Source organism: Ascidiella aspersa, chromosome 4 (assembly GCF_963924565.1).
Source record: "Ascidiella aspersa chromosome 4, kaAscAspe10.2, whole genome shotgun sequence".
Taxonomy (NCBI): Eukaryota; Metazoa; Chordata; class Ascidiacea; order Phlebobranchia; family Ascidiidae; genus Ascidiella; species Ascidiella aspersa.
In genome coordinates this window covers 12,147,212-12,170,439 of record NC_139450.1, presented here as the reverse complement: position 1 = coordinate 12,170,439, position 23,228 = coordinate 12,147,212, and the positions used below count along the sequence as shown (strand labels likewise).

The 23,228-nt window shown below is 36.3% G+C and overlaps 2 protein-coding genes across 2 annotated transcripts; one reads left to right on the top strand and one right to left on the bottom strand.

The window, feature by feature from the left end:
- Positions 1 to 33: 33 nt before the first annotated feature.
- Positions 34 to 17,280, top strand: LOC146147903 (conserved oligomeric Golgi complex subunit 3-like). The gene is made up of 26 exons (XM_083387960.1): positions 34 to 233; positions 460 to 600; positions 863 to 1,024; positions 1,170 to 1,310; positions 1,395 to 1,487; positions 1,561 to 1,689; positions 3,760 to 3,887; positions 6,379 to 6,490; positions 6,798 to 6,904; positions 7,318 to 7,457; positions 7,641 to 7,801; positions 8,365 to 8,473; positions 8,514 to 8,677; positions 9,228 to 9,372; positions 9,709 to 9,822; positions 10,062 to 10,206; positions 10,462 to 10,543; positions 10,769 to 10,847; positions 11,356 to 11,483; positions 11,861 to 11,959; positions 13,345 to 13,620; positions 14,184 to 14,387; positions 14,958 to 15,174; positions 15,453 to 15,931; positions 16,028 to 16,150; positions 16,647 to 17,280. The coding sequence occupies exons 1-26, from the start codon at positions 72 to 74 to the stop codon at positions 17,070 to 17,072; spliced, it is 4,266 nt and encodes a 1,421-aa protein (XP_083244086.1). The 5' UTR covers positions 34 to 71; the 3' UTR covers positions 17,073 to 17,280.
- Positions 17,281 to 18,532: 1,252 nt separating this feature from the next.
- On the bottom strand, positions 18,533 to 23,223 carry LOC146147902 (tRNA dimethylallyltransferase-like). Its single transcript, XM_083388602.1, has 11 exons — positions 23,051 to 23,223; positions 22,709 to 22,846; positions 22,496 to 22,645; positions 22,230 to 22,343; positions 22,025 to 22,157; positions 20,856 to 20,952; positions 20,627 to 20,688; positions 20,411 to 20,557; positions 20,166 to 20,314; positions 19,437 to 19,542; positions 18,533 to 19,015 (listed from the first exon to the last, which is right to left on the bottom strand). The coding sequence occupies exons 1-11, from the start codon at positions 23,198 to 23,200 to the stop codon at positions 18,783 to 18,785; spliced, it is 1,479 nt and encodes a 492-aa protein (XP_083244728.1). The 5' UTR covers positions 23,201 to 23,223; the 3' UTR covers positions 18,533 to 18,782.
- Positions 23,224 to 23,228: the final 5 nt, after the last annotated feature.

The following is a 23,228-nucleotide window of genomic DNA, read 5'->3' as shown; positions in this document are numbered from 1 at the left end:
TCAACAACAAACGTTTTTCACTGCAGATTTATGGCTTAGCTTTTTACAGGTTATTTAGCTGTGACAGTACTATGGAGCCAGATTCTTTTACACCACCAAACATTTTAAAAATGGACAAATTAAACAAGTGGGATGGTGTGAGTCCAGACTGCTTGGCACCTCTTGGGTCATTACAAGAGGATAGCTTTTTAGAACTTGCATCAATTGCCTCAAACAGACCTCTACCAATTGAGGTATTTTACGTTTGGGAAAATTCATTAGGAATGTAGTTGTATCTTGCATGTAGAAGTTTTTAATGTTTTCTAGATAGCTTATTAGACAAGTCTTTTAAATTAGATTGGGGCACACATTTATCATAAAGGTTCAACATACTTATATTATAAAATTATTAACAATTGTTTTAAAAGTTTAATTCTCCAATATTTTATTTGTCAGTTTAAACCAACTTTTTTATTGAAGGTCCCTTTGGAAGAGCCGGTCAATATTTCACACAAGGTGTCGGTTAAAGGAGTAGTTGTTCCAGGTTCTACAGAGGATGTTCTTGCTAAAGGATTTGGAATGCTAAAAATGGCGGGAGAGCGCATTGAAAATGCACAGCAGGTATTTAACTTTTTTGTTTTTTAAACAAATGTATATTAACACAAACTTTAAGTTAAATATATATTAACAAGCTTGTATGTTCGATTGCTTTATTACTTTTGGAATAAATAGTTTTAAAATTCTACTTTTTGAGAAGAACACTAAATTTTGTCTTGCAATTTATATAAAGCAGTTCTATTTATTTCCTTAAGAAAACAGATAAAAAACAACTAACATACGTATTCTACATCATACTAGATTCTTTCCATTTGTTTGTTTTTAGTTCTACAGCTGGTTTTCCAAAGTTGAAGAGAAAATGGCAACAATGGAGGCTGAAAGTTATGTGGAACACTTGGAAGCGCTAAGAAACCACAGAGAATATTGCCAACATATTACCGCAGACGTTGACAAAGCCCTTGATTTTCTCGACAAGTTGGAGAAGGAGGTTAGTAAATTGTAAAATATGTATGTGGTATAAATAAAATATTTATGAATTTCCGCTCGTATATAAATCCCTTACCTTAAACACTGCAGTTAATATAATGTCATAAAATGTATTGATTCACATTTATACAATTATATATTTGCAGTATGTCTTTGTTTCCACGAAAACCAATGCATTACATGAAGCATGTGAGCATCTATTAGCTGACCAAACCGCTCTGATGAACAATGCCGAATCAATCCATGACAACCTAGATTATTTCAGTGAACTGAGTAGAATTCAGAATGTAAGTCTGTGAATTGCATGACTTTGACACATTTAAAAGTATTAAAGTGTGGTATAATAAAGAAAGCATGCCTCATTATTGCAGAAACTTACTTCAGCAAATCTGCAAGTAACCGGGGAATCATTTCAGGCAATGCTCACAAGAATCGATGAATGCATTGAATTTATGCAAGCTCATGTAATACAATTTTGTTTGGATGTTTAAAATCTCTCTATATATTTATATTTATGTTAATTTTTGCTATTTGTAGCCAATGTACCAAGAAAGTTCCAGCTACAAGGAAAAGTACAAAGCTGCCCTTTTCACTGCATTGGGAATGATAAAGTCGTATGTTATTAAATCTTTAGAAAACACAACACAGACAATTCAGAATAGAAAAGTAAGTTAACTATAAATCTGTTTATGTAGGGTTGTGTATTAGGGTGAGGCTGATGCCCCACTATTGTCAAATTTTTCGGCCCTTTGTCAATATATTATGGGTACTATAAATAGACAAATTATGAAGTTTTATCAAATTTGGATGATGCTTAGGGGTGCCTCCTTACTGTTAAATTTTTAGAGGATTTTACAATTATACGCATATAAATAATTATAATATTTCACCTTGAAGAATGATACATCATGCTGTATAGTTGTGAGAATGACTTTCAATGAAAAACATAATTAGTCAGTTGTGTATCCTGTGTAACTTAAGCAAGCATGCATTACAATTGTTTTATTACGTTTCCTGTGTATATCATTTAGTACACTTAAAGGTTGTCGCCTACCGACATGCAAACAATATTTGTTTTCATTTATCGCATTTAATGATGAGATCCAAGAATTAAATCCAGGCGAGCAAGGAAGTAAGAGAACAGCTGCGAGAAAAGTTGCAGTTCAAATTTTAAAGCTTTATTCATTTGCTGGTATTAATAGTATTACACAGAAGAAGATTGAAGAAAAAATCATTAATTTTTATGAAAAAGATGTTAAAAGTTTGCAAAACATAAAGGCATATGACAGAAAGCATATTGGAAGAGTCTTAGACTATGTCCTTTGGAAAAGCACGATGACAGACAGGACAGCTACATTTACAGGTAAAGATTCTGAAAAATGCAACGCGATGGGAGGCTTCAGAATTATTACAAAAAGAAGAGGAGCGAAAACAGTTAATCACTTTGGAAAGGACTACTGCAAATACTTCATTTGATCAAATAATGGATTTCTGATCTGACAGTAATCCTGGATCAGAAGCAGCTTCCACGTTTCCATCAAAACTGGCACAACAATTCATGTTCCATTTGATATTTGTAAACATCCTTCAAATGTTGGTTGTTCTGTGAGAAACCATGTAAGTCCTGTTGCGTTGTCTCAGACCTGATAACTCTATGTGGCAGAGATGTAACAAAAATCAACCTTCACCACTCTTAAGCTCCGAGATATCCAACTGAAACTGTAAAAGCAACTGCTGAAGTCATTGAAGAACAATTGCAACCAACATTGGCCGGAACTGAATCTTAACATTGGGATTGTAAACTTATGATGGCTCTGGATTCAAAGGAAAAAGAGAAGTTTCCCATACATCTTTCAGGTACTAATGGCATTAAGCTTCCTACTAAATCTAATGAACCTATGACAGAACTGATCTCTACAGCAACAGAAAATCTACTTGATGAATGGAAATGCAAATCTTCAGTTGAAGCTGTGGTGTTTGATACTACTAGTTCTAATACTGATCAGGTTACAGCTAGAAAGTCTCCTGGTGTTATTATATTTGGAAAGTTTAAAAAAGGCTTCAACAGCTTACCATTTGAAAATCTAAATAACGTTTCATTTGCCTACAAGAAAAAGTCTTAACCAAAAATGGAGAATGGATATAAAGATCAGCTCATAATTTTAGTAAAATCCATTTTACTTAGAAAAGAAACACCTAGAGAGGACTATAAGAATTGTTAGAGCTTGCAGCATTCTATATTCAAGAGGATATCTGTGATGTGTACAGCAGGTTCCCATTCTTGAGTTGTGGCCTTATGCACATTCTTTTTAGTTAATTTTGTTTCAGATTGGTTTATATATCTTTTTTGTGAGGTTCTTTCTATTAGCTGTTGAATGTTGCTTTATTTATGATACATTTTAACATTTAACCATTGATGTTCAGATTAAATGATGCTTGAACAGTGCATTAGGTTAAAATGGCGAATTTTATAAAAACGTATAATATTTGATCAAACAGAGGCACCCCTACATGTGAATATTTCTTAGTTTTATTTTAGAAATCTTAATATACTGAATCTAGAGAATGTTTTTGGAAAGGGCCAAGGAACTACTACAATATTTTAATTTTTGAGGGGCATTGGCCTCACCCTATTGTGTATTGGTCAAGCATGATAACTTTTAACCATTGTACTATCAGCATATTCGTTGGGTATATATCAACATATAACATAATTATAAATTGTTATGTTTGTAGACTGCAGCTACTGTAGTGTCAGGCACAGATGATGCCTTTACACTTTATTATGGAAAATTCAGAACAAATGCCCCAAGAATAAAAGAATTAATGGAGCAGATTGAACAGAGAGTTGAAAAAGATGACCTGTAAGTTATTAATTCTGTTGTTATAATGCAGGAGTGTCCAATAAACCAAATGTGGCATGCAACCTAATATAAAATAACTTAATAACTTGCAAGCCCCCCCCCCCCCCCCCCCAAAAAAAAAAAAAATACTAAATTTCTTATTCAGTCAATTGTCATAAAAATACTAATTTTTTGTAAAACAGACAATTGCTATTGTTTATTCACAATATAAAGCAATTGTGGCAATTGTGGCACTAAAATCACTTCTGATATCAGGGTTGGCCTTAAGCACTCGCCCGCTCGCCAATGCGAGTGCAAATCGCTCCGGGCGAGTGCCGATTGACACCCACTCGCCCGACTGGCTTTGGCGAGAAATTTTAATTAGTTTGTGTAGGACAACTTGTGTTAAGCACCACTACTAAGCGAAATATTACTTAGCGCCAGTTATTTCCCTAAAAACTAAGACGCAAATACATTCAACACTACACAAATAATAAGGTTAATCGAAGTCACGTTCGAAGCTCGTAATAAAGACTTTTTGTCCCGTTTAAAAAAAAAATTGTTTACCGGCAAACAATCAAAGACGTCATTGCTGCAGTGGCAAATAGTTATAAGGTTTATCGTTTAACTTGAACATTGTTAATTTTTAAATGTTTAACCCAGTCGTTGACGCCTTTGGAAAAGTTTATTGGACTTGCGATGTACCCAGGATAATAGTTCTACTTTTTTGTGTTTATTTAATTGTTTGTATTTTGAAATTAAGAGCAATTGCTACAGTTTTTGCTAACAATAAGTTTCAATGCAAATGACTTATAATAATATTTGTAAGCAGTGTTTTTTTATGTTTTGATGGACCGAAACCTCCACTGAAAACTACGATATTTGAAAATATCGCCTACTTGTGTAACTACAAACTATAGTGTTAGGCGAAATGTGGCGTTTTGTTTGTGGAGTGAAACAACCTGCGTTAAAACGTCCTTCAAGCACAGAAAAACCAGAACACGAAAAAAAGAGAGCGCAAGGATTTTTAGAAAGATGGAAAACAGGCAGGCCGTGGCTACTAAATTGTCAGTGTTATTTTTTTCACTAAAGATTGTTAAAAATATTTCGCTAAAACATTGTCTTAGGCTAAACTGCTTTATGGGTCATTAATTTGTTCATCCGTGCTTGGAAATAAACAACCAGACTTTTATAAATACTACTGTTTACGTATAAAATCACAAAACAGAATAACGATAACCCAAGAAATGACCGCGCTAGGACGAAAATTTGCAGACGGCATGCCAACAAATTTGGCGAGTTTTATTTCGTCCGGGCGAGTGCCGATTGATTGCCGCTCGCCCAGCTGGCGAGTGTAAATTTTTGCTTAGGAACAACCCTGGATATTATAACATAATACTTTAGTGGAGGCTAGCATTCACATAATTATGTAGCTTGGTGTGAAGAAACAAATAAGAAGCAAGTCAGCTCACCGACGGAAACTTAGATACAGTAATTCACAGTAATGCACAAATTGCTACTCCACAGCTTAAAGGCCGACTTTGGCAGACCAAATAAAAGGTTAAACTTTGGCATGGGAAGAAGTTATAAGATAAAAAACAACACCCCTAATATAATGAAAAGCCTTATTTAAAGATTTTTGTTGTTTAATATTAATATTTATGACACATGATAAATGCTGTTGCTTTGGATGTTTGATTGTTAGTTGTTGCAATGATGCTTGATTTGTAATAGAGATAGATTTTTTATGTAGGATTTTTTTGTGTAAACTGATAATTAATATACTATATACTAATAATTAGGGCGATTATTTTTTGACTTGTCAAAAAAAGTCAAAATTTTGTCAAAATTTACGCGTTAGGTCAAAATTTGTTAACATTATTTCAAGTCAGAATCGAATAAAATGCACATAAATTCTTTACAAAATGAAAAAACAACTATTAGTCTGCTTTTCAAAATTGTCGTTCAGTTTTTGTGAAATTTGTCGTTCAATTTTATCACAAAAATGTAGTTTTGATTTATATTCAACAACATTTTAACTGTCAGTACTATATCTTCATTAGAGCAAAATATGGTATGGGCGAGAAGAATTAACCACCTAGGCCGTAGCTCTCTGATTTGGACAAATGTATTGAACAGTATTTGCTGTCTTTTTTTGCTTGTGATTTGCAATTTCTTATTTCATAAACTGGGTCTACATTTTTTTAATTTGGCATTTTTATAGTTGTTTGTCTTTTTGAAATGACAAAAATATCAACTGAGTATTATCATGAGTTTTGCATTAACCCGAAAAATAACTGATTTGTGTTGGACCCGTAATCAGAAAACATCAAAAACATGTGATTGACGACGCCAAGACACTAATGTAGTACGTTAAACAATAATAGGTTATTCAAATCAATGTTTTTTAACAGGTCAAAATTTGTCAAAATTTGAATTTTTTGGGTCAAAATTTCCAATTTTTTTGGTCAAAAAATAACCGCCCTACTAATAATTAATTATTAAATTTTAGATATCAGCACCTGCTTGGTGAAATCCACTATTGCTACTTTATTCAACGTGAAGCGCTTCTGGGTCCTTCTGTTACTTCTGCAATGACTGAGTTGGTTAATTTAAACAAACAGGTTGCTGTGGTTTTTATATTATCTTTCTGACCTAACGGAGTTCCTTTTAGTTAGAAATTCAGGCTTGACCACACCTTGTTTAAACTAACAGCCATGCAATTTTTAATGTTTTAAATGTGCTTGTAATATTCAATTAACAAAAAGCACAAAATTATGTTTTAAACCTATTTTGTTTTATTTATAGACATTCTAGACATTATAAACTGTGAATAGCATTATCCCCAACACAAATTTAATAATGTTACTAATTGCAAAGGTGCAGTATGCATAAATAGCTCTTCAGTAACCTTTGTGTTTTCATACACAGGATCACTGTGCTTTGGTAAGAAGTGGTTGCTCATTTATGGTTCATGTTTGTGAAGATGAGTATCAGCTGTATGGTCACTTCTTTTCAGCCCAATCGCCAAAGCTTCAGTATGTGATTGAACTTCCATTTGTAACTTAAGTTGATAAATATTAGGACACAATCTATTACATTTAATGCAAGTACTATTAATCTATTTAATCCTACAAATAAATACCCAATTTATTTGAAATTATAAACGGTTAACACCTTGCCTATAAATAAATTTGCTCTTCAATGAGTTTTCTTCTGTTCTTGATAATGATTAATATTAAATTAAAATTAAAAAATACAACAAGCTAAAGGTTTTCTCAAAATTATTTATTAAGTTAAGCTTACTTGGCCCTTTGAACTTAAGAATTGAGAGTTTTGCATCCTTAAATGACATAACAGCAAATCGTTGAATTGTTGTGCTAACAAATGTAATTCGACATACTCTAAGTGTACGTACCTGCGAGTTGAATAAGTTACATACTCTTTGCAGTGAAATGTTACTGCGATTATGTGGAAATCTATATGATCTCCTGCGACCGTTGATTATCCATATCTACCACCTGGAAACGTTAGCAGAGCTGTGTACTATTCTGAAAACTGAGATGATTGATGACCATGTTCAAAACAATCGTAAGTTGCTGTAACTTATCATTTTACCAGTGACATTAAACAGCAAAGGTTAATGAAAGAAATAAAGGAAGGATGATAATATGATATGATAAATCGATGTTTTATGTGTGGATAAGGTTCAATTGGGTTAAATTATATAACACTATTAAATACCCGGCCGGAACGTAAATTACTTGTTCACAGCTCAACAGTTGCAAGCCTTCCACTCGGTGTCGCTACAGATGTTGGAGGATGTCCAAGAAAGACTGGTATATCGTGCCAACATTTACATCAGAGATGACATCATCGGCTACAAACCGTCACCTGGCGATCTTGCTTACCCAGAGAAACTCCAAATGATGGAGGTTTAAACTCTTGTGATCGTATAGTAAAAAGGGTCGAAATAGTAGTTGTCCACGCAAGTGTATAAATGTTTCGATGGGTTAAAGCAGGGGCGGGCAACTTCTTCAGTCGGCGAGCCGGATATCGCAAAATTAAGCAATTGGCGGGCCGTATTCCTGAATCGATTCATTAATCGTGTATTTATCCACCTATACAAGGAATTAAGCGTTTTTTGTTGTATTCTTTAAACGCGGCAACACTTTGATTGCACGGCAAACATACTGTTTTTTGCCGAATTGATTAAAAAAGTATTAGGGCATTCAATTACTGTAATTTGCGACGCTCCTTGTCAACTTTCTAAGCAAAATCCATGGCAAAATTGTTAAATGTAAATTGATAAAAATTTTAACCCAAAACAAAGAATCTAAAAACACACTCAAAAAAACAAAGAACTAAAGAATAAGGGTCCGACCCGCTGGCCGTAGGTTGCCCGCCCCTGGTTTAAAGACGTATTGCGACATTTTTATGGGCATTGTTTATCAAAAGACATTATTTTTTTTAATATTGCACCTTATTATTTTAATAGGAGATCGCACAAAGTCTGAAGCAACCAAAACAATCTCTTGACGGTTCCTTCATGGAAATCAAACTTGATGAGCCAGACATTGGAGATGGAAAACTCGCAAGCGTTTCCGGTAAATACGAGTTACGAAAATCGTCGAACATTTTTTGAAGTAGCCAAGCACAATTCATTGTTACTTTCAGGCGACGGAAGAGTTCAGTCGAAGAAGTTGTCGTCCGAAAAGTTCCAAACATCGCCGGCAGACATGCACGGGATGTGGTACCCTACAGTCAGACGTGCGCTGGTCTGTCTTTCCAAGCTATATAGATGCGTTGATGTAAGCTGAATTTAATACAAATGGTGATGCGTTTCGATGTATCAGTTGTCAATTGACAAAATTTGTTTTTTAGATCTATTACAAAAACACTCTTTGGTAACCAACATGCGTTCAATACAGTTTATTCATTTAAGGAACGCATTGAAAGAAACACTGTTGTTTAGTTTACCATACCGAACACTATGTTTTGTTTTCTCACAAAATAAACCCCCAAATAGGAAAATTTGTCTTTGGTGATTAAGATATGCTATTTTATATTGTTAGTGTGTTTATTTTGTTTATTAAATAATTTTAGCTAATACAGGGTTGCCACAGTCTTTGAATGTTTTTAAATTGATTTACAAATTGAAAAGTCTTTAAAAAACCCTATCTTTCTATGCTTCAAAAATGTTTGGATAGTCTTTGAATTTGTTTTGTGTACAACGATACATTTTCAGGTCTTTAAAAACCTACCAATTTTGTTTAAAACGTTTTTAAATATCCTAGAAAAAGTTTCATAAAAAATTTCATAACAAGTGTAAAAATTACCACAATGTTTTGTTTTCTGCAGAAAAGCATTTTTCAGGGTCTTTCGCAAGAAGCGCTGGAGGCTTGTGTGCAATCGTTGGTAACCGCATGTAACGGAATAAAGGATGGTATGGGCAAAACAAAATCGAGTAAACAAACCTCCGAAAACAAGGTAAGTTTGATTACCGGTAATTTACGTGCAAGCAACACAAAAGCGCCAAGACTGTTTAAAGTACATTATAAAATTAAAAAAATTATACATGATATAAATTGATTTTTTCGTTGTAGTTGGTTATCTTTAAAGTACAATACATACATACCCTCGCGAAATAACTGGATAAGGGGCGCTGACTTGTTTTTAGGTGGTCGAACGTTGGCCTGCTTGCACAAGATGTCTATTCTTGGAGTTTCCCTTTGAAAAGCCTCTGTTGTATATTAGTATAAGTGCCTTTAAAGTTGATTCTACCAACCTTCTTATGTTCAAGTATTAATGTCCCTCCTTGCTTTTATTCAATTGCAGGTAGTTGACGCTCAACTGTTTCTCATCAAGCATTTGCTGATACTACGGGAACAGATTGCTCCATTTCACGCAGAGTTTGCTATCAAAGAAACACAGTTAGATTTTAGCAGAACTAAAGGTATAGCTAGGGTATTTTAAAGCATATTAGATTTGAGTCCGATTTGGCCGTAAATATTACTTAGTGGGTTGTATTTTCGTACAATAGACTATAAATTTACTGCACACGCATTCTCTAGAGTCTAGAGACTTTATTTTTGATAATATAACAAAACAGTTACTGGAAAACATATTGTTGGTTATACCGCTTTGAATGTTGTTGTTTTTGTAAACTTTGATGATAATAATAGTTATTTTTAGATGCTGCCTTCAAGTTTGTTTGGGAACCCAGATCGCTGGCCAACATACTCAAAGTAAACGCAAGTAATCCTCTACTCCAATTCATGTACGAAGGTACTCCTGAGGTCAAGGAGTTCTACATAGACAGCAAAAAGGATGTCGACAGGTAATCATTCGTTTTCACTGATTTAAATATCTTACTCTTTTTTACGTTTCCGGATAAGCTATTGTACGACATTTTGCGACAAAGTTTAAGTGAATAATGTATTTTTTGAGCCATCAATGCATCGATAAAATTGTTTAAGTAAAAAAAACACGCAAGTTTCCATCAGTTTATCATGCTATAACTTGGCAACAAAGGCGCTTTTTATCCCACAAAAATTGTATTACATTTTATGCAAACTACCTCTGTGTTTTACAGGCAGCTGAAACAGGTTTGCGAAGAATTTATTCAGTATCAAACTGATTTGTTTTGCGGATTTCTTTCGGAATTTCTCAACAAGGTAATGTTTACATAAATACGGCGGTTCTTTTTTTAATTTTTTTGTGGTTTTTAAGTTCTTTCTTGTTAGGCATCGCGTTATGACGTATCAGGGTAATATTAAAATATGGGTTCATGGGTTACGTTTTCTCGATCAGAAATTTCTTGAAATAACGATACAAGCAAAAAGTGGTAGCAACTCTGTCACAATCGTTCGACTAATTTCGCTTAAATAATTCTCTTGTAGGCTTCTAAGTTTATAAATATGAGCAAAGAAGATGGAAAAGGCGGTGCATCCCTCAGACAGCAAGCTTTCGCTACACCCGGTATTGTTTCACCTTATAAAAAGTTGTTGACGTTGATTTTTTAATAAAATAAAATTATTTTAAATAAATGTTCAATAAAAGTGGTGTACAAACTGTTATAAATTTGTCAATAGCGTATATCAATATATTTTAGTAAATCGATAACTATTCTTAGGCACAAGTTACTTTATGTATCAAATCTGTCCTTAATTTTATACTCTAGTCACGAAACTTATAGACATCAGACCAACTCCAGTGTAAACAAAAATGTACAATTAAGAGCCCCTTGGACTTACCGTCCAACACAATGTTAGGAAGTTTTAGGGAAAAGCTATATTAGTTAGGGTTCATCACAAAATTTTTAATTTATTGGTTTACAATTGGTGATGAAAACAACCATTTGCATCAAATTGCTTACAAGTGATTTTTGTGCGATATGACCCCCCCTCAAAAACAAAAAAAAATTGCCTCGTTAGCCCAAACAACCTTTCACATCATGTCATTTTACCAGACCAATTTTGTGACGCAGAAGTCCTGCATGACTTGGTCGGCCAAGTGTACCGTGATTTGAAACTTCGCGTTAAGAAGAGCGCGTCGAGCATGGCGCTTTACCTGGCTAACAAGGAAACGGAGAACATCCTCTTCAAGCCGGTCAAGGTACAGCAAAATAGGCGCCACCAGGACTACGATTAGTTGTGTCACCTGAATTTTCACTTTTATTTAATCAGCGTTACTAAAGTGTCAAATGTTCTTTAGACTTTCCTGTCTTAGTGAAAGTTAGTCATTAATAAAATTTAGTCTTTTAAAATTTGCTCCCATTAGTAGCCAGTGTGGTCAATTACGTGCAAGCACGAGGAGATATCTTCCTATTTTACACATTTAGTTTGTCATTGGTAATGTGTCATTCGAATTTAAAGACATCTGACTTGGTTTTCAGTATACAAGCACTTTAACCTTTTTAATTTTATGGTAAATAAAAAAGAAAAATTCTTATGGCGAATGAAAAGCGACATCTGTGTTCGTTCGTTTTGCAGCTGAACGTCCAGCACGTCTTTCAACAGCTTCACATCACTCTGATTGAGAATTACACCGAAGAAGATCAAGCCATCGTAGCGGCACCCTCATCCGATCAAGTGAGTAGAATGTTTGATCATTACCTCAATCAGAGTGTCGCAACATAATTTATTCTCAGATAAAGCGCAAGACGGTTTTACCAAAAATACTATTTTTATGTAATGTTTAACCAAGTTTATCTTGAATATGGGTATCACTTGCTTTTGATACCCACACCCTTTAAAACTAGCTTTTAGATATAGATTTTGAAGTTTAACCTTACAAATACTACTTTAGATTAGTCGCATATAAAACATGGACGTTGGACATTTGTGTGCAAACCTGTTAACAGGGGCAAACACCTGTGTTTACTAATTTGAAAAAATGATTTGCCTGAAATGTGATAAAATATTGTTAAAATTGCACATGCAAATTTTATTTGTAACTATTTGTTTATTTGACATTAATAACGACGTACTAGCCTACTAGGTATCCAACCGGCCGGACGGACTTTTATCAAAAAAACGCTTTAACGGAAGGCTGAAAACAAAAAAATATATCCACTGACACTGAAAAAAAAAAAATTATTTTTAATGATTTCTTTACTGTAAAAAAATGTTAGGTGTTAGCTTCAAACTACAGTTCGGATTAATTCAACTAACTTGACTAATAGGTGTAGCAAGAAACGCGGCGGAAACGCGACGAGCAGGCGAAATTCAGCGACGCGTTTTTACCGCTAGCGACTCCTGTGTCGGCCGTCGATTTTGCTCGGTCATTCCACTAATTTTGTGCGGTCTATTGTTTGCCGGAGGAAGCCACAACTCACGGGGGTGTGACAGGGCGTAAATTACGAGCCGTGGCGAATATGTATCGCTGTGTGTGTGTACGCCAGGCACGATCGTATGTTTACAAAACAGGAGAGCGCGCGTACGAATCGAGATTTGCTTAAGGGTCCCTTGCGCAAACACGCGCGCTCTCGCCGTCTAATTGCAGATCACCTTATTGGAGTAAAAACAACACGGCACAAGTGCTTACCATATGCCAGGCGTTTTTTCCGGTAAAATACACCAACTCGTCCCATCTTGCCGTAATCGAAACGCGCGGAGCAAAAGGAACGCGAATCCCGGAACATCGTAAAACGGCTCTCTCGCGAAAGTTTAGCGTTTAGTCTGCCACTGGCAGCGAACGAGATCTAGCTTTTTGTGTGAGATTTTCCAACCTGGCAGCAAAGTTTAGTGACAAGCGTACCCCTACTTTCGACTGGGAGATAGATCCACTTGACTTTAGTGACGCAACTGTTTGCCTTTGGATAGGCCTGCGTCTTCTTATCGGCGCGCATATGGACAACTGAGCAAATGAAGACAAGTTGCGCAATCCGTTGAAAGAAAGAAATCGCCCTGCTGGTTTCGTAAAGACGATCATAAGTGTCAGGAAGTTAGTTTTGATAGAAGAAGGACGTTTACAGAAAGAAAACAGGTGGACAATGCTGAGGGCTGTAACTCCCAAAAGCTATGGCGACACCAGCCAAGTGGCAGTGACCACAACGGTCAGCACGTGGGTCAACGAGCTGTATATTTTCGAGTTTTTGGTCTTGGTGGTCGCCTCGGTGATCATTTTGGCGAACCTGGTAATTGTCGTTGGAGTTTCGATGGTGATCGCAAAAGGGAGAGTTGCGCAAACGAACAATCACCAGATGAACAGCTACGTCCTCGTGCTGAACCTTGGAGTGGCCGATCTATGCGTAAGTATCGTACGTGTTTTAATGTTGCTTTTCATCTTTAGGCTCGCGTATTTTTATCGATAAGAAACGAATGCATTGACAATAGTGAGTAACCGTAAAACTGGCCTAAAACTGGGTTTTGAATGAGTTAAAAAATTATTCAAACTTGTTTAGAAGTAATATGCGTGCTTAATGGTTACTTTCCATCGTGAAACAAATGTATTTTTTGAAGGTTTGTGCGCACTTCAATGCTTTCTGTCATTTTATATTTTATAAACGGTAAACATTTTGATTTTGCCGCCACAAACGAAAACTGAAATGACCAGTGTAAAACATTTTATTTACAAACTTCCAGTTTTTAATTAAAAAAAGGATAGCAATTGAAAAATCCCGTTAGATCTGTTTTCGAAACTATTACACCTTACTCGAAATTTCGACTAGTTTATCCGTGGCACTTTGCCAAGATCCATTGTTTGCTGACGATAAATCACGACGCGCTTTTCTCGCTGTCATTACGTAACGGTTTTTACCCAACGCTTTGCATTTATTTCCGTATGTGGAACCGAAACCCTTTCGACTTTCAGGTCGGCCTCGTGAACTTGGTTATACTTAGCATCCATCTGGCCAAACCGACTTTTGACCGAAGTTTTTCCGACTGCATGCTCGAAATCTGCCTCGTCATAGCGCCCTGCACGGCGTCGGTGTTTTCGATGACCGCCATTAGCATGGACCGCTACTGGTCCATCATGCATCCGCTCAAGTACGACTACAAAGTGACCAGGAAAAGGGTGAGACCTGAGCTGCACATTGGGTGTTGACAATACTTATCACGACTGTAGTAACAACTGTATGGTATTTGATTATAGCTGGACAAAAAGTGCACATGTAATGCATTATAAACGATTTTAGGTAATGATTTGGTTTAGTGCAGCGCTTCTCAAACTTTCTTATAAATGCTTCTTTGAAATATTGGCGGACCACTTTTTTTTTAAAGCGAAAATGTAAATCTTACTATACAATATATACTTAAATAAAAATAAACATTCAGTTTTTTATACTTACTATGCTTACTGTACACAAGCTACGAATTTTTATTATAAAAAAAATTCATTGGGAAATAAATGCTCGACCAATATATCTATCGCCAATAAAATATGAAAATGTTGTGAGGACCCCTTCAAACCTTCACACGGACCCCAGTTTGAGAACCACTGGTTTAGTGTGTATAATATATTTCTTGATACCTATATTTTATCTAAACGGCAATTTTTAACGATAACATCGAACTTGATCATAAAACGGTAGAACTTATAATAGTTATTCCAAAAACAACCAGTAAAATAGGCTGCTTTCTGTAGGTGATTATTCTTGCTGTTTTGATTTGGCTTGTGGCCATCTTCCTTGGCTTTGCACCCTTCTTGGGCTGGGGAATTCAGTTGAAAGAGTTTATCGAGATCGGTCAGACGTGCTCCTTCCTTCTCATACTGCAGCCTTCCTACGTGATTTTCACCTGCTTCGGCATCTTTGCTCCCCAACTGGTGCTGATCACTTACATCTATGTGACAATATTTAAAGGTTAGCAGAAGGTTAAAAGGTGTGTGTTTCCTGAATCGTTTTCACTCCATATCAAATTGATGTTATGGCTACCGTCGGCCACTATACCTTACGCTGTGTTTGTTCGTACATTTCATTATAACAACCTATTGAGGCCTCGTTTTGTGTCAAAATATGTTGGTATATTTGTTGACCAGTGCGGAATTCATGTCTCCGGTTTATGGCTTGAAACATTTCAATCCATCAGCATTTTTTTCTCGAACTATAAATGTGCAAAAACTGGGCCGTTCTTTTTACAGTGTCGCGAAAGCACCACAGGAAGATATCAGCCGCCAAGTTGGGCGTGATCAACCCATGCTTTAACACAAGCCAGTCGGCCGAGCCGGGCGACGACCTTTTCTTGTTGGCCGACGCATCCCGGCCGCTGCCGAGGTCCCTTTCGTGCCCGGACTTTCCGCTTACAGGAAGGGAAGATAGAGCGACGTCGCTCATCCCTGAATCCGTCAGAACCGTACGATTCAGAGTCGGTGGAGCAAGCTCAATCGACAATCGTTCGCCGGCCACGCGCAAGCTGAGCATGCCTGCATCGGTCGTGGGTTCGAATCCCAGGCCCGACGTAGGTAGCGAGTTGGCGAACGGGCCGAAGCTGTCGCTCGTGTCGGCCCAGACGCTCCCAGCGGCCAATCGACGACTGGGCGACTCACTCACGAGGACGGCCTCGCTCAGACGCAGCGCATCTTACAGCAGTGGCGTGTCTTTGGGAACGTTCGCGACACAAGTAAGCTAAGCGACACTAACGTGTGTGCGACTTTGTACAGTAACTTTGATGTCACGAGTCAGCTTCATTTACTTTCTTGTTTTTTGCACTTTGCAGATGAGAAGGGTATTCCCCAAGCACTCGTCGAAAGTTAACATTAAGGCCCTGCGAACGGTGACCTTGGTGATTGGCTGCTTCTTTATTATGTGGACACCTTTCCTGATTGTTGCCTCCGTGCAGGTACTTTGCATATATTTGTTACCTCGTGTGTTTTAGTGGATCCGCACTGCCCCCCAGTCCATAATTTCTACGGAAATTGAATCAAAGTTATTATTTTTCATCATGTTAGCATTGCCTAGTAAACTTGGTTAAATCTCCCTGCATCAGAGTAAATCAACAGTTTGTGTTTTTTACAACCCATTATCCATGATGGTTTTGGTGGTTCTAAACAAACAACACTTACCATAAAAGAAAGTTTTTCACATATTTAGAGCTGAATGTTTGAACAGTATTATTCCATGCAAATATTTTACTGCATACCTAAAAAAAACACACGTGGTCGTTTGTCATGGCTGGTCAGTGGTCACTGGTCAGTAGTCAGTACACAATATTATAATTTTGTTTTTAGGCCGACCGATTTTTCAAGGATACTTTTCGATTTTATATTAATTTGCGAAACTTCACTGTCCAGTCGAATTTTCACTGATCGAATTTATAAGAACTACGTTTTTCGTAGTTGATCTGCGGGGCGTCCTGTCGCCTGCACGATCACGTGGGCACCTACCTTCTCCTGCTGGGCATCACCAACTCGGCCATCAACCCGCTGGTGTACACCTACACGAACCGCGAGCTGAAGAAGCGACTCCGCCTTGTCTGCGGGAGGAAACGACGTCGCATCGACATTAACAAGCCCATATCGAACTGCTCGGCCAGTAGCACTGGAAACACTAACAACAACAACTTGGCGATTCCGAGGACTTACCGGCGAAATGGCACTGGGAGCACTCCACGGCTGCAAAGCGTCAGCCGCTTTGTTTCGTCTCCCAGTCCCGCCTCGTCTTCACAAGCGGCAAGGTTTAACTTTAGCGAGAGCCAGGTCTGGTGGAAGAACTCCAGTCTGCCCGGAAAACAAACTAGTCCCTCCTGTGTTTTTTCGTCTTGAAATGATGCAATACGTTACTGTCCTTTTGTGCTGCCTTTTTTATATGCATTTGATATTTTTTTGTAAAATTTGTTTGCTGTTTGGTGAAATACACGTTTATATATAATAAATGTTTGAACGGCGTGCACTTCTTTTTCGAGCTGTATGTTCCATCTGTCGCGCGTGTCTTGAACTATTTTACAGCTATATTAATTGTTACATTTTCTTTTCAACAGGTCGGCCTTATGATGAGCACTGCAATGAAGACCTGATGAAACAACGCTGAAGAATACACGCATTTTTTATTTTTTTTGTGCAATATTTAACCAGCTTCACGTTTAAACGCGGTGCTTTCTATTTATCGTTTTTTGTCCTTACTTAAAATTTAACATTAATAAAACAACTAGTTTGTACTCTTGATATTGCATTGAAAATGTGAAAAGGTAGGGGTAACGCCGCTCATTTAAAATAAACTCAGCGTTTTTGTTTTATTTTACCCTGAAATCTCGCCATTTTTAGACACCACCGTCTTACAATTTAATGTGTAATACGTCTTTGTAAGAGTTATGTCTGATGTATCGACTATGCTGGTAGAAATTCCCGTTAGCGCAATGACATGATGATAACCACGAAATAAAACAAGTATTTTTTTTATTGTGGTACAATGTATTTCCTAAAAAGATACAAAAAAAGTGTAAGCTTGCATATATTGACATTGATTTAGTTTACATTACATCCTAATACGATTTAGTTAACCAAAAGTCCACACTCTTCTTATGGTATACATGGCCCCAGCAGTAATTGTATAATATAAGCCGTTAAATGTTTGTGGTCGGTAACCACTTGGAGGTAGAACAATTGTTCGCCTTTATGTTAAATTAAAAAAAAACACATTTAAATATGACGGGTCTAATTTACACCTAAAGACATCGTGCTTCAAACAATGACCAGTTTCATGACTCGTCGGCAAATATAGGAAAATCAACATTTCAGTGTGACCGACCATTTTGTTCTGAAGGCCATCAGTCAAACTGATGCGAATGATGCTTCGGTTGGATTAAAAAAACGTTACCAAGTGTTATATATGTAATGTCACCTTGTTTTTTTTTGAACCTTTAAATTAAGTCTAAAAAGAAATTTTTGCCTAATATATATTAACCGTAATGCTTTGGCTGGCATGTGCATACTAATATGAAAATAGACGTTAGCTTATATGCTTTTGCTACGCCGTGACCTCCACTTATTGAACTATGTTGAACCCTTTTTGCAAATTAAACTTAGCAACATTCAAATCAAGTTTTAAAGCAACTTTTATTTTCTATTTGACGTATTTTAAAGCAACGTTCAACAGAGATATCCAAGTCTGGACTTGCCAACTTTTAGAAAGGGCTAAACATGCTTACAGCTTCCTAAAACAAACGTGGGAAGTTACAGTTTAGATCCAGATCTGGGAAAAATAGAACCCGAATATGTAAAGAGTTATCCAAATTAGACTTAATTCTCCTTACATGGGTTATTCTGCCATTTTTAAGTGTGGTGGTTAACAAAAAAACGAAGAAAATAGTTACAAAAAATTATGACAAAGTCTTGGCTTATTAATGTGTCTAAACAAGAAACAAGTGCAGGCTTACATTGAAGATAGAATTTTTTTTATGCGGAGTTGCACAAGAATGTAGATATTCTCAGAAGCCCCAAAACAAAAAAGACAGGAAAAAGTGACGCGACCGCGTGTCACGAAACGTCAGATTCGGATTTTTTATCGCAATCAGAATCGAAAAGAGTCCCAAAAACATCGCAGGAAGCCGGGTCTTCAGCATCGGGCGCCTGATCTGACGTTGCCTTTGCAGAGTTGTCGCGAGCCGCTGCGATTTTTGCGATGTGTGCTGTCAGGATTCGCCTGGTGTTGGCCAGCTCCCTTTGACGCTTGAAAACCAGCGCTCGATGTCGACGAGTTTTTATATGGACTAAAATAAAATAGTAAATCGTTATCTTTTGCTCGTTTGTTAAGTATTTTAGTTCTGAGTAGAATATATATATAATATATATTATAACCAATTGTCATTTTTCAGTATGATGCGATTATCAGCTGACGCTTGAGAACTATCGTAATAGTTCTTCGTGAAGCATTTTTATCACTGTGATAAAGAGCTATTTTTTATGAAGGGGATACTGTCAATTGTTGTTATTTATAAGTCTTAAAGATTCATCTTTATTCGGTTTATAATGAAAACTACTTATTAAACAATTGTCTAGAGCGCTGGTTCTCAACCTATTTTATGGGGCATGACTCCCTTCCAACAATTAATCAAGTTACGTCAAAAGGGAAATATCTAAAGGTTTAATAATGGGAACCACAAATATAAAAAAAAAATATATCATTTGTACCGTTCCACATGTGGTTGTCGATGTACTTATTACATTCCACGCAATGCTGAAAACCGAAGTATTTGGGACGCTCGCGTTTCTTAATTGGCTGCACAAGATCGTTTTCCTTGAAAATTACAAAATTGTATGAATATTAAGCACAAAAAAACGACACAAAGAAATTAGGTGTTGAAGAAATGTTAAATATTACAAATATGCCAAATTACTGTCATTAGGGTAAAATGGCAATGGCCCCGAGTTAAGACATTTCCTTGAAAAACTGAAACTGGTTTAGCAAAACTGATAATACGGCGTCCCGGTTGCTTGTATTTTCTTGTATTTACTTCTTGAATAAATGACATTTATTAACGCTGTAGCACCGTATATATTTGTAATTGTATTAGGTCAGGTGTGTCCATAATAATAATTTTGTTATACAGCCAACTGCCATTGTTTATAACAATACAAAACGCATTGCTTCCACAAACCTGAAGGCCGATTTATCTTCAGAGTTGGCTAAAAACAAACGTTTGCAAAGAAGCAGTTTTGATCAATTATGAATAGTGCTTGATTAAAAAAACAAATGTTTTTCATATAAATAAACGTTTTATTTTTTGTAAACAAGCGCTTTTAGTGTTAGAAAGAATTAGACTTTGGCACAGGAAGAAGTTGCCAACATGTTTGAGTTGGACACCCCTGTATTAGGCTAAAGTAACGCGATTTCGATTGAAGTACTTCGCAGAATCTTACAATTACGTTAACGTCGCGTAAAGCAGTGGTCACATTATCGTGGTCCCCGTAAAAGTGCTTCAATACTTGCAGAGCTGGCGTGAGAACTTGCGATTGCCATGAACTTGGATCAGAAGCGTCCAATGGGAAAACAGGAAGACCGTTTTTACCTTTTAGAGAAAACAAAACATGACTACAAAGCTAAATAGCCCTCGGGTTTGAACGGTTGAAATAAAAAATTAAATGTATAAATTAAATGTCCTTACGGTGTACGATTCGGTTTTTGATGCATTTTACTTGATACTTTGCGTATTTCCACGTCTGAATTTTCATTCGTTCAACGGCGTTTTCGAATAGCCGCTTCTTTTCGTTTGTGTCGATGTCTTCAGGGGCAGTTAAGTACTCGTGAAACTCTAAACAGTAACGTGATTACTCGTAATCACAAAGTAAGGAGTCAAGGTTTCAAGAAAATGAATGTAAACCTTTGAAACCAATACTTTGGAAGATCCCTCTTTCGTAGTCCGACTGACTTCCCTCTGACAACCTATTGGTGCGGGCAACAACTTTATTTTCAATGTTTTGTGGTGGTTCGATTTTTTTGGTATAAAAAACAAGGAACAATAATTTTCAAAACTTGCTACTTAAATCAGGAATTATTTCAAATTTCATTGACAAATACCACTTTCATTGACAAATACCACGTTTTTATACCTCTGCTTATTATAGCTTTCATGGAAGTCTAATAACTCATTTACAAGACCTTGCTTAATCATTTTGTCAACCCTCTTGTAGACGCGTTCTTCTAGAACTAAAATAAAAAAAAACGATTTTTTATGCAGAGAAGTTTGTATGGGTAAGTGCAGACCTGGGCAACATACGGCCCGCCAAGCTGTTTAATCCGGCCCACGGCTTATTTTCCTTAAAATACATAGGCTAAGTGAAAATAAGGACGAGTGTCGAAATTTTGTTATGTCGTAAACACTCTTTCCAGGGACGGATCTAGTCATGAACACGCCAAATTCGATTTTTAGCCTGTTTTAAATACTAAAACGGGAATTGTTTTCTTTTCTGTCTTTCTCGTAAATTTTCGGCAACTTTACAGACAAAATAGCGTTCTCTGCACTGTGGCACTCTCTCCAACGAAAGTTGAACAACCTTAGCCTAAATACTTATATTTTTTACGCATCGAAAGACTTATATATTTTTAGCGCTTCGAAAGTATTCCGTCTTTAAAATATGAGCGAAATACGACCGTTTTCTACACTCTGAAATATACCGATTCATATTTTGTTAAACTTAGTTAATGCCATGTTTTGTTTTAGTTAATGCCATGTCCGATTTGTATCCTATTTGTAATATGGCCGCTGTACCGTAACACATCAGTAACTTGAAGCTTTAAAAAGCCAAAAACACATTGTAAGGATTTTTGTATGAATTTTTTTCGTATTTTGATCGTAACTTTTAGGTCAACGCGCCCCACAACTTGATAAACGCCAATATATCAAGCAATGTACTATTTTTGTCTGTTCTTAAAGCTTTACGTCCCCCTCTAAATCTAAATTAAACTTTGCATTATAAAACAAACATAGTTAAAAATTTCGAGCTTCGCGCGACGTCTTGTGGCCTTTCAATTTAACTTAAATTACACATAACTCCAAACGTAACAACAAATTCGTTAGCTTATTCGTTTTATACGGTAAACGTTTCTGACATCATTTTACGTGTATTTCAGATCCTATTTTTGACCCGGCCCGCCATAACATTTTAAGTTTCCGCGGTTAAAAATAATTGCCCACCCCTGGGTAAGTGTATAGTATCAACATTATTTTCTTAGCCAAGTTGTACTTGCTAAGAATAGTTTAGCTGATTTTAATGCTTACTTTCTGGGTCGCATTTTACCCACAGAAGACATGCGTTGTTGAACCGAAGAGGACCACCACGATCAGCATTTTCATTTTGAGCTAATTGTTCCTTCCAATGCTCTGAAATTGGTTTTCCGGTTATATGATGGACCTGTGGGTTTAATATAAAAAATTAAACGAGTTTAATTCCAAACCTAGAATTAACATACTGCACAAAACCTACCTCTAAAGCTCTGATCATTTTTCTCTTGTCACCAGGGTGAAAGCGCTGAGAGGCATATTGGTCAACATTGCACAGCATTTCATATAAGTGCTCTGGTGGGTAGGCTTCTAGTTGCTGTTATGAAAATAAATGAAGCCACAAGTTAAATTTAAAAACGTAGATTTTCCAATACACACTTCCCAAATTCAAAGGTAGTACAAATAAGAACACGGTGACCAATGTAACACTTTTTTTTAAATTGCAGAGAATTATTTACTGACAATTACCTGGCGATATGATTGATCAATAAGTGTAAAATTCTCTCCAGATTCCAGTTGTTTTGTTTTAACTAAATAATCCCATAAAATAGATTCTACATAGTAGTTTGTTCCACCTACTAAAATTGGAATTTTGTTTCGCTTGTGAATGTCTGTAATCTAATAAAACAGCTCTACTAAGCTCCAAGTGCTTGTGATTACATGTATTTATTTATTACTAACAATGTCTAGAGTGCAATTTTGGTATTCTGTAATAGTGAATTCTTCCAAGGGTGATAGAAATCCAATCATATGGTGTGGACACATTGCCAGTTCTTTAGGTGTCACTTTGTTTGTAACAATGTCCAATCCCTTGTATATCTTAAATGACAAAAAAGGAACTATTGTAAGCCTAAACAAACACTTTGACAATAAACCATATTAATACAAAAAACATAGCCAAAAAAAGACATTTATAAACAATTATGGAGACATAATTAACAAAAACTGTTCATCATTGTTGGAAAAGTGCACAGCAATAAAATAGGCTTTAGTACAACTGTACTACCTTGCATAGCTATTTACCTGCATGGAATCCATGCTAATTATTTCTCCATTCAGTTGTGCAGCTACTTCCAAAGCCAATTTTGACTTGCCAGCTCCGGTTGCACCAAGCACAACAATTAAAGGCTTTACAAAGGAAGGCATAATCTTTTTTAAGGATTTGATTCCCATGAATTCATATTAATATCAGATATTTCTT